At 40.3% G+C, this 12,561-nt stretch overlaps 1 protein-coding gene across 1 annotated transcript in view; it reads right to left on the bottom strand.

Annotated features, from left to right (window-relative positions):
- fbln2 (fibulin 2) overlaps window positions 1-12,483 on the bottom strand; it is a 36,667-nt gene extending 24,184 nt beyond the window's left edge. The window contains exons 1-2 of the mRNA XM_077553399.1: window positions 12,465-12,483; window positions 9,586-10,871 (exon numbers count right to left, since the gene is read on the bottom strand). Of these exons, the coding sequence (XP_077409525.1) occupies window positions 9,586-10,795 (1,210 nt within the window). The 5' untranslated portion in view covers window positions 10,796-10,871; window positions 12,465-12,483. The remainder of the gene's footprint in view (window positions 1-9,585; window positions 10,872-12,464) is intronic.
- Window positions 12,484-12,561: the final 78 nt, after the last annotated feature.

Here is a 12,561-nt window from a genome sequence, read left to right on the forward strand (position 1 = left end):
TAACACTAGTGACTTGGTATGTAACATACACCCAGAAGACACAGGCACTTTTAGTATCCTGTACGTGCAACAACACCCTTGCTATAACATGATTTGTACATGCGCTTTATCCTCCAAGGCTAAAATACAGTATAATGTCTACTTTTGGCGACTGGTTGTACGACTACATTTGTGGCTATGCTCGGCTTACCCCCACCCACGCACAACGAATGATGCCCAACCAGATTTGAATCAGCCAACTGATTTGACCGACTAGGAATTGGTTTGAAGTTGAAACCATCTGAACTTGCACAGTGTGCGCCTCCTCTGACTGATTGCCAGTCATTCACAGGGCGATTATGAATGTGGGACTGAGTGGAAATTGAGCCCACATCAACTGCACCAAAGTCTGCAAAATGAACCACAATACAGGACTATCAAAGGCCCGTGTAACAATAAAAAACTATTTGATTCTCAAATTAATGTGCTTATGATTACGAGACTCTTTAGAGGAAACATCAAAGAGAGACTGGGGGGGGGGGGGGGGATTGCACTCCAATATCTATTGGGGAAAAAAACTCATTGAAATCACTTTAGAAAAAGAACTCATCATCTCAGACTGCCTGGGGCTATTCTAGAGGTTTAAACGTCTACACCCACTTTTTGTAAGAATGTCTTTCTTTGACTAGTTTGTTTATAAAATAAAAGTCAGGCAATCACTCACAAATTAAGCGACTGAAGTGACAGCTGAAGTATGAGGACACTAATGGTTAAAGCTTTGAAGAGGGAATTCTTTGTCGATATACAACTTCAGTTTCTCAACCGTCTGGGGTCTCCTAGGTGTGTCTAGACCCATTTTTAGGGGTGCTGAATCACAATCCAAAGGGAATCCACTAAAACTACTAATATTACTATTGTTATTATTATTAGTAGTAGTAGTAGTAGTAGTCGGGGTGATTAAATTATTATTATTATTATTAGTAGTAGTAGTAGTAGTAGTAGTAGTAGTCGGGGTGATTAAATTATTATTATTATTATTATTATTATTATTATTGTGTACTGTATTTTCTTTTGCACATTTGTTGTGACTTGTCATTTCTAAAAAAAAATCTATTCTGCTTGTGAATTGGTACTATATACAGTATATACGCTAGGTGTGTGCCAAAAAATCGATCATAAGAATCGCGATTCTCATTTATTATGATTCAGAATCGATTTTAAATGTCCCAAAATCGATTTTATACTGTCTTGCACTTGTTTGTGTGTGCCTTGCCTTTATTGGGAGCACTGTTCATGTTGTACATGATTTGGCCACTTAGGGGCAGTGTGATTCCACGTGTTCTGATACACTGTTAAGTTGTAGCCACATAGAGGTAAAAAGTCATGATCAAGTTATTCCAATCAAAGTTTCTTTTTTTTTGCATTGTAGGAAGAGCATATGTCAATCACTGATGTTAAGATGCTTCTCTGTATACATTCCTGAAGCGTTTTGTATGAATAGTCATTCTTTTGAGTGATAAAAGTGCTATGAGTAGCGCGCTAATTAGCATTAGCGAGTCAGACTGGAGTAGATCATGACAATTCTTTGCATATCTATAAATTGAAGCAGAAATCGTTGTCAATCAAGTCATTTTGAATTCAAAATCGTTCTGAATCAAATATCGATTCTGAATCGAATCGCAGACCCCAAAAATCGGAATCGAATCGAATCGTGACACAGTCAAAGATTCCCAGCCCTAATATACGCGCACTTATTTTTTAGACAAATGTCATGCAATGTTTACCATATTTACAGACACACGTTCTAAACATTGACAAAAGCGTCCCTCCTCCATCCGCTCATCTCCTGTTTTTTGTTTAAAAAATTGGAAGTTGAAAAACAACTGATCTTCTCTGATCTTCTATAATGTGTTTATTTGTCACAAGTCATTGAAAAAAAATATGACCGTAATTTTTTTCAGCTTGTGTTGTCTTGACAGGAAGAGGTTATTCTTCTCCTGTTGCTTCTTCTCTACTGTAGCAGCAGTGGCCAAAGAGATAGCGGCAGAAGAAGAACGTCTTCCGTGTCAAGGCAACGCAAGCTCGAGGGAAACAAATTTCGGTTGTACTTTTTCACAGACACGCACTACCGGGGTGAAAGGCGATCTCCAAGTGCCCACTTCATGATCTGTGATCGCACCTGGCCAACTTTACAACAGCCGCCCGTGCACGTCTGCTTGCAGTTCCTTATGAACATACTTTGTATGCCTCAACCCGCCATAGGACGTGAGCAAATCAGTTTATTCTTCCGCCATGCGAAGAGCTATCAGCGCGCCCTCATGTGCCGCATTTAATGGGATAGGAGCTGTAACTCAAGTCATCTCTATTCACGCCGACAAAAGTGCATAAGGCTCTTTTTAAATGCACCACACTGTGCCTGCTTGCCGGGTTTTGTGAAAATACCAAAACTTAGTCTAGCCCGTCCCTGCACATATTTAGACCAAACTTCGTGCCAGAATTACACTGGCCATGAAAACAAGAGTCCAGTATTTTGTATGTCTCGACGAATGTTTGAGAAATGAGAGAAGTGCTCCAACCTTCTCAGGTTTAAACACTGCCTTCTCCTGCCCATTTTATACTTATTCCACAGAAGTATAGTTATAGGACTCAAGACTAGTGCGATATTTTGTTTTTAGTTCTTTGTAGTTTTGTATTAGTATTTGTCTTTATCTGCAAGGCTGCAACTGTGACCAAGGTTACTAACATTGGGAAGCACATTTGGCTCCAGAATGTCCTGACAGTTTTGAAATTTCATTGCACCCAGTACAGATTCAAGACGCCCTGTGCAAAACAAACAACAAAAACAAAACAGCCCCTGAACTGAGTTTGTACACACGGCACAGGCAGAATTTTTTGCTACTCCTTGGCGAAGAATGAAAAACCCACAAGGACATTTTCTCAAAGGCAATGTGGCTTGTCATTATTCATTTCAACTCTCATCAGTTTCAAGTTACTTTAGTGATGATTGTGGTGCTTTATTCTTTAACAAAAGGCTACAACGACTTTGTCTTTGAGGGGAGAATGGGGAGCATCTTTCCTCTCAAAGCCTGTCATCATATTTGTCTATTAGTGGAAAGTACACCACATACTTGCCTCTTGTCCAAATCCAAACCAGTCACATTGGCCTAGGAAAATATGTAGGTAGAAAAACAAACAACAGGTACAGCTCTCAACATGTCTGAAATGTCATAAAGCCAGCCGCATGCTGCCAATAATCAAGGCTTGTGTTTTGCAGAATTAGGGATGAGTTCAAATCAAACATTTTAACAAGAGGGCCTATGACATCTTATGTTTTCAGGTGGGTGTTTGCGAAAGCCAAAAAGCATTTTTTTTGCATTTGTGCATCTAGATATTTTGTCAACTTATTGTAGTTGAACAATTGAGGGTGACAAAAAGTTCTTCTCACCTTCAACATCTCTACTTGGGTAGCGTTGTGACATAATCACTGTCCGACAACAGCTGGCTCTGACATAACAGGGAGGACTCCTCTGCAGCTAAGATGACTTCATAGAAACACATAGAGACACTAAAGCCAGTTTCTATTTTGATTGACAGATTTTGTCTTAATTTCCTTGAGACTCTTAGCCAACAGTCACATCATTCATCTTTTTTTAGCGATAGGGTTCAAATATGTTGATGCAAGCTATTAGGAATTGCCTTAAACTTGTAATAGGAGTGTTGATGAGATTTTGGAATGGGATATGCTAGGGTCAAGCTTAAAAAATGGAAGAAGAAAAAAAGCAGTATGATAGAAAATTCTATACATACTAATAATTACACACTCAAAATGGTTCCACACCCCCATTTGAGGCACATGTCTCTAAAAATAAACATTTTCATTATTTTATTTATTCAATATAACTATTTTTGTGTATTTGTGTGTGTATCACTAAGACTTTATATATATATATATATTGAGAACCAGCTCGTACATTCATGTCACTCATCACACTAATAAAATACTTTAAATACTGTCATTTCCTAAGAGTTGCCATATTTCGCCATCCGTGTTTACCTCTGACTGTGTATTTCCAGTAGGTTGTGTGCACAAACTTATATATAAGTGTGTGTATATATACACAGGGTTGGGAATCCAGGTCCAGAGAGAACAAACCCTGAAACCGTTTGACTTTGGCCACAGGTGCTTCTACTCAACATGTGCTTCTATGAGCTTGTTTACCTGCCAGTAGTAGAAGCACCTGTTGCTAAAGTCAATCTGTGGCAGGGTTTTTACTTTCTGGACCTAGATATATATATATATATATATATTAGAGCCGTCAAACGATTTATTTTTTTAGTCACATTTTAGAATTTTGAGTAATCACGATTAATCACTTACTTAACGGCACTGTCCAACGTTTTGACTCGTTTTTAAATACAGGATGTTTAAACATGAACTCGATCTCAATCTACACCTCTGGGCTTATGTTAATGTGGGGTGGTTTTGAATTGTTTGTTTACACACAGAAACAGTCAAAACTCCAGACAGTGCCTTTAAAAAGGCTTTTTATCAACATTTTTGCCCGCCAAATTTGAAGAGCACCTGCTATATGTTAATTCTTTCGACATTTAATGAGGACGCCTTCAACATTTTTTGATCCGCTGCACACTCTCATCCTACTCTTTATCTAATCAGTTAGTTACTTGCATAATTTAAAATGAAAAAAAAATACCTCAATAGTTTGATATGAACAAATATTCTGAATGTCATACACATACACACTTATGAAACGCTTTACTTTAATGCATGTAATTATGTTTATTGCTCAAACACAACCTGTGAATACCTTTAACGTGGCCATCTGTCAAGATAAAGAATCATCTGTGGTCAAAATTGATAGTGCGGTTAATCCGCGTTAATACATGATTAATGTATTAAAAAAAATAATAAATATTTTTTTGTGAATAATTAGTTAATGCTTTAACTTTAACAACATATATATATATATAGACTTTGCCATTTGGGCATGCAATCATTGCATATCAAGTAACGCTCGTTTACAGTCCCAACGCCAAAAATGCTAAAACACTCACACGAGTACAATTCCAACTATTATTTTTATGCCATAACACCAGCACAATGTTAATTGAATTGCTACACTTCAGTAGTTGCTGTCCAGACAAAAAGGTGAGCAAACTGCAAACAGATGCTAGCACGTTTCCACAGGAGCCAACACTCTGACACAAGCGCCTGTTAAGGCTGGATGAAAACCTGTTACACGCTGTCAAGGCTAATGGCGCGCTGAATTCTTGTAGCGTGCACTTGGTTATTTCTCAAACAAAAACACGGGATGGATTCATTTTAGGCAGCTCAACATCTGCTTAGAATATAACTATTCAAATGGTTTAGTGTGTACAACTTAAAATAAAATATTCTTACCTTGCTTGTCATTTCCTCTCTATTCCAAGGTCTGTTTCCAAACCAGAAAGCAGCATTCAAAGCACCAGATGTCTTGATGTTGGTATGCGTGGAGCCCAATGGAAGTACGTTATTGATTGTTTTATTCATGTAACAAATAATATTTGAGTATTTTGAGTATGCTAATATCTGCATACAGCTGCTTTTCCATTGTGTGTCGAGTTAATGAAAGCTTTTCTGTTAGCAGTATCATGCAGCACATGACAAGTGAATCAAAAAATTCTGTGGATGGCAGATTGACTGAAATTCTTGTAATTGATCTGGAAGACATGCTAGCTCATTCATGTTCCCGTCTGTGACACACTGGCAAAGGTCAACTCTGGAATTTAACTTGCGTTTCGGGAAATATGCCCGTTGATCTCACTCTCACATGCTGCATGTTGTGACAATGCTAATAACCTATTTGCTTTTTTATTTAACCTCACTCCTGAGATTTGAGCCTCGGCCAGGTGGTGCTTCACAGCAGAGTCAAAGAATGATCTGGTCACGTTTAAGGTGATGGTGGGTATCTAAGTGAAAAGGTAAAAAGGAAGTGAGCATATGTGGAGGTAAACTTCAGATGAGCTGATTACTGGCAAGATTGGGAAAGTAGCATCCTCACGGGAGACGAGTAATCACACAAGCGCTGGAGAGAACAGTGAGTTGCGTCTGGCAATCAAGTCACTACAGTGGCCTCATTCATCACACCAGTCCTATGCCACTTACAGGTACAGCCCCCAAGAAATCCTATACTAAGTCCAGCCCAGCATCAGAAGGCATGAACAATCCCAACCCCCTTTGCTCCTGAGCACATTCTGCATCTCTTTGGACAGAAAGAACAAATGAGCTGCATTAAGTCACCGGCTGAGAGTGCAACGCATTTATTTTTCGGAACATGGGCCACAGCATAGGTAGGCTGATTGAAAAGGTCATCAAATTCAGAGCACGTTAAATTTTAGCTCAAGACTTTAAAAAATGTATCACGTATTGCTATGATACCAAGATACACTGTACATCATCTAAAGATAAGGAACACAGACAACTTGAAACTCTAACAGCAGATGTGAATGAAAAACCCCTTGAAATGCCAAAATGAAAATTTTTTTTTTAATCCATATCCTTGTAAAACCTGAATTCCATCCTCATGCACTAGTCGTGTCATATGGAAAGCTCGCACTTGAGTCGGGCGTGATATGGCCTGTAGCATTCCCGAAGAGAGCGCAAATAAAAATGAACATTTCTGACTTTTCATTCATCAACACTTCAGAACCAACTCGACACAGCTCTGCAAGTTCACCGCCACACAAACACATCTGCGATGCATTCAACATATACATACCTTGTACGGAGGCTAGGTGATGACAGAAGTGGGTCTGACAGGCCCAGGCAAAAATCAGACCCTTTTAAAGTAGGTTAAGTAGAAAATAGAAAATACTTCCGATAAATATCAAGCAATTCAGTTTAAAAAAAAAGAATGATATAGTTGTCTGTTATGCACCATTAGACAGGGTGTGATCACATGTTAGGGATTAAATACCCAGGAATAGTATAGCAAATACTGCCAGGGGCATGGAGGCCATTGGGAATTCCTGGTCAATTCCTGGCTGAAATTGCTGCGATCAGGACCGGTCACCTCCCCCATCGTTGACGAATAAATTTTGGTGCACGACGGCTGCCACCACCCAATGTCCCCACCTACGCCTCCCCCATATTCATGAATAGGAATGTGAATTGATGAATTGACGATGACAAATTTGAATGATTCCGAATACATTATCGTTACTGCTTATCAAGCCGATTCCTTCTTGATTCTCTCATCAGTTCACATTTGGTGAGGGAATGAAATAATACCACTGATATGTGATATCATTCATGTTTTTATACATATGATGTAGTGCTATGAGATATGGACCCAGTTTTACATCATGCTGCACGTCCCACCGGGAGGAGGCCCTGGGGACACTCTGGAGAGACTACCAGTATGTCTCATGGCTGGCCTGGGAACGCCTTGTGATCCCCTTGGAAGATTTGGCTGGGCAGAGGGAAGTCTGGGTTTCCCTGCTACAGCTGCTGCCCGACCCCAGATAAGAGGTCAAAAGTGGGTGGATGGATGGATGGATGGACGATGGATTTATATCACACCATAGTTAACTTTATATCCTGATAACGTTATCTATCCTGATATAGTATTTTTCCTTAACTACATGAAAGTAATGACAATTTTCTCTGATGATGTAGTAAGTTACTGCAGTTAGTCTATCAGGCGAAGATGTCTACAGTCACTCAAAAAATCATTCTATCCCGGCGCGAACGTGTGACAGCGGCCAGTGGTGAGACCCTGCCCGAGGGTCTAACCCATCGTCCCCTGGGTTGAGAGTTGAGTGTGCTATTTAGCAGGTTAAGAGCCCAGTCTGCCAACCCACCGGCTAGTGCTACTCTTAAGCCCCTCACGGTGTGAGGTTTGACAGGTCATTTGTATAGCGTGAACTGGCATCTGTTTTACAAGCAACACTGCACATACTTGAACTCCACTTTCAAGTGGCCAGCGAACCAAATACTGTCTGGTAACTAATTAGTCTCAGTCAGCTGTTGTTTTTGTTATCACTACTGTTGTTATTGTTAGTACAGTTGTTTCAGTTCATTAGCATTTTTATATTGACAATGTCTCAATGTAACTTTGCGAATTTGGATTTTAACCCCTCCCTTGTTTGTTAGCCTTCAACTCGAGAAATGCAAGGCATGCGTTTTTGTTACTTCCCCATTTAGCTCAGCAAATGTCCAAGCTTTATTTTGGTACTGTATATGGCATTTACTATTTATAAAAGACATATTATTTAAAATTGAAGAACAAGGTGTTCAACGACTTCTTCTGCTGAGTTTGTATACATATCTATGGTGTGCACTACTACTACAGTACAGAGAAAATTCAGATACTGCTATCAGTTATCAGTATCTGTTTGGAGAAGGGAGAAGTTATCGTTTATCATATCTGGAGGGGGGGGGGGGATTTATTGTGCATCACTAACAAGAAGAATTGATAACCAGAACCATCAGACGAACATTTCTATAATCAAATTTTAATGGAAATGTGCATACTCTCGGTTTGTCACCAGCAGATTGGCATGTTTGCAGATTATTATTATTATTGTTATTATTATTATTCATAATCTTTTTTTTTGGGGGGGGGGGGTAGTTCCCCATTCCTGTTGTTTTTCTTGGACAATGCATACCTGTTTTTTGAAAAGTACACAGTAAATTCTGTAGAGTATATTTGTCTCTCATTAGAGTAGGACCGAATAGACTCAGTTTTAGAGTAATATTTACACTTGGAAGAGAGTAAAATAAAGAACAGAAAGAAAAGAAAAGTCACTCAAGGGTTTAGGAACAAACTCACAAAATTCCGCTTGGGAGACAGCCGATCTACTCCCTAAGCTACGCAGCTCCTGCTGTATGTTAGTATATGGCTTGTGTCAGCTGGAATTTTCCTAACTCCAAGAGACCAAAAAGAGTTCTCTCTTGGACATAAGCAAAAGTAGGAGGGGCATAGCTCGGGTGGTAGTGTGGCAGTCTGCCAAGCTGAAGGTCGTGTGTTCGTTCCTCAACCCTTGAGTGACTACTATTTTTTCCACTTCTTTATTTTACTCTTTTCCAAGTGTAAATATTAGCCTACTCTAAAACTGAGTATATTTGGTCCCACTCTAAATAGAGTCAAATTGAATCTATATAGAGTAAAATTTACTCTACAGAATTTACAGTGTATTTGGAATTTAACGCCCGATTGCATTTCACTGAGCATCAATTTTATGCAGAGGGGTCCACTGTACTAGAACTGGTCCCCAAAAGAACCAGTTTTCGATGTAAATAATCTTCTCCACACCTAACTTTTTTCCACTTTTGCCAGCGGTAGATAAATGCTATCTGAGGAAAACACACCTTTCATGCACAATTGTATTGCTTTTCTTGGACCACTGCCAGTTTGAGTAGCGTGATTATGAATTCTTCCTCAAGAGCCAGGATGTGAGATAATGCATGTGTCACATGAATATGTCACAATAGTTGCAACCCCACATTGTCCTTGCTGGGGCTCACAATGTGCACATTGTATTTTGCATACAAGTGGTAATTTATCGACGCCTTTAACAGACAAGGAGAAAGGAAAAAACACTTACCTTCTAAATCTCGGTCTACATGAGGTTGGTAGTTGGAGTGGTTTTGAGGTTGTCCATCCTCCCTCATCCTGAAAGGAGTCCTCCTGGTGGGCTGCGAGCCCCGATCCTCCTCATCAGGAGTTTGCAAGTGCTCCACTGAGACTTGTTCTTGTCCATTAAGGTCATGATTGCTAACATGACTACCTTGACTTTGTTTGTGTTGACTAAATCGCCTCCGATTAGTGTTGTGCGCCATCTCCTGCACTACGGTTCTTGTACCGCTGTTTTCTTCACTTTCCTGCTGTGGTCGGTGGTTCTGCAAAGTCACTTTCTGTGTTGTTGTTTGAAGTGTTGATGTTTCTTTTTGAGCCGTCGTGCTTGTTGGATCCTGGTTACGCATGTCATCATCTTCCGTGCTCTTTTCTGGTTCAAACCCTTTTTGTGGATCCCTCAGCGCGCTCTTTCTGTCATCATTTGAGGTGGAGCTTGATTCAGGGTCAGCGAGTGGAACTGCAGTTGGTTGAGCCAGATTTTGGATAGGGGATGATGTCGGCTCAGGCTGTGTGTAGTCATAATCCTCTGTGCCAAAACTGGGTGGATCTGGCTTATATAGTGGGAGAGTGTTTCCCAGCACTAACTTGGTTTCAGAGGCATGGCTGTAAGTATCTTTGGTGTTCTCAGTTGTTGCAACCTGTGTGGGCTGAATAACACTTTGGAGGTCACAGCCGGGAATAAGCGAGCACATTATTTTACCCCCCTCATCTGGACAGTGGCAAAACTGACACTGGTCTAGTTGAAAGGTGTGTCCTGCTTCAAACTTCTTGTTGCCGTGGGCACAACCAATTTGCCCACATTGCGGGCATCCATCTGCAGGCTGCAAAATTTCAATGCAGTTCGGGGAAATTTCAGGACACTCCATAAAATGGCAATTTATTGTCCCTCCTCCCTGAGGGCAAGCACATTCAGTGCTTCCAAAATCTACAAAGTACGATTCGCCCTCTGGGACTTTCCCGTTGCGGAAGCCTGCTTGGACACAGTCGTAGTACTGGTAACCTTCACAGGAGCAGCCTTTTTGTGCACAGGTGGGACAGCAGGCACCAGTGTCGAGGACGGTCTCAATGCAGTTGTCCAGAACTGGGCAGTCCACACCTGTGCAGTCCTTCTGGCTAAGGCATGTGTGCATGCACAGCAGCACCCAACACAAACACAAAACAACTCTCTGTGCATTCATGTTGTATGTGTGAGGTAGGAGACAAGATTGCTTTTCCAGATGGATTCCAGACAAAAACCAAAGTGTTTCTATTAGCCTGTGGAAATGAAAAAATGTGACATATTAGTAGTCCCAAAAACCTTTATTTTGACATAATCATTAACTTTGACAGCCTGCCAGATATTGTTTTCTTTAAGCCTATCTTTTTGTACCAAAGGAGTAAAAAGCCACGGTTTATAATTAAACACATGTGAAATTGACAACAGAGGTAAGGCTCACAGTGGAATATGTACAACAATAACACAGCAAAATTCATCAGTTGCTTATAAAACTGTACAAAACCATAAAAAGTTACGACACAACAAATCACTAAACTTCTTTCTCCCTGAACAGCTCACGTATTAAACTGTTTCAATCAGAGTTTATATGGCCAGCACACACACAGTATGTCATGTTGTAAGCCATGAACTCTCATTAGCCATATATGCATGTGATGGCTATCAAAGATGTTTTCCTCATATGGGGAACTGTCGACAGGTAGGCCGACAGCACAAAGTTTAGAATGTGAGAGCATGTGATGTGACTACAAATCAGAGTGCCTTCTGAAGACCAGGTGTTTTCTATTTGGATTTTCCTTTATATGTCTTGGGCTACAAAAGACAACTGTGGCATTTCAACGGAATAGATGTAGATCATAAAACATGCATAATAGAGTGACTAAATCGCTGATATTCCTGCCTCAAATGTTTTAGGCACTCTTAGTTCACAAGTTTTTGATTCTCATGGAAACCAGGGCTGTAAAGGGTAGCAGATAGTTGTAACAAAGGTCAGAAACAACTTTGTCTATTGATCTTGCATGGGGATAGTGCACATGTTTAAATGCCCAGACACATGCATACATTGTATTTCTAACTGTAACTACAGGTGGTAATGTGGTTAATTTAACGAACACTAAAAGTTCTTTCCCTCAATTACAGTATTGCATCCATTTCAAAAGTATTCATTTCTGGAGGTCATCAAAGTGATTTTCATGTCATTAAAATATATGTAACATCTGTTTCACTACGTTAAACCACTGTGGAACACAAAAGCGCCCTGCTGTAGTACCATTTAGGGAATCAATGATGTCTTTGTGTGCAGAGGGTACGAAATTATTTTACCAGATCTCCTGCCTTTAAAAGGCACGTGGCTCTTTGCTGTGGCGCCTTACTGTGGTGAACGAAGCTCTAAAAACAAATGCAAGAGTATTCAAAGCTCTGAATTTCATTGAATAATCAGGTGGAATGAGAGTTAAATTGTGGGTTGCGCGTGTTTTTCGGCCGTCCCAGGGCCAAAAGCAACTTTAACCCCAATAGATGCCTCTCATGCACGTGCAAAACTTGTTTTGATTTTTCAATTGCTTAGATACTGTACTGTTAATTATAAAACGCTGCACGCAACGTGGGGGCCGGTGGGGTTTCAACACAATTATTAAAGCAAACATTAGCGTTACTGTAGGCTGCTACACGTACTGGGTAGAGAAGATAACAATTAAGCGCTATTTACAAGTTCATAAACGCATGTAAGCACTATCTGCATGGAACTAACAGAGCGGCAAATATTAATACAGTAAGCTAATTCCCCGCATTGTTGCTGGAGTCCCGTCGCAAAACGCTACATACTGCACGATACACTGGCTGCTTCGTCCTACCTTGATCCCGATCCTGCAGTGCTGCGTGCTTCTCAAAGAAACTTGTGCGTAAAAATGTGAGCGAACTCAACTTCCGAGTAGACTGGGAGCGCCCTCG

This window comes from Vanacampus margaritifer, chromosome 1, assembly GCF_051991255.1.
Source record: "Vanacampus margaritifer isolate UIUO_Vmar chromosome 1, RoL_Vmar_1.0, whole genome shotgun sequence".
Lineage (NCBI taxonomy): Eukaryota > Metazoa > Chordata > Actinopteri > Syngnathiformes > Syngnathidae > Vanacampus > Vanacampus margaritifer.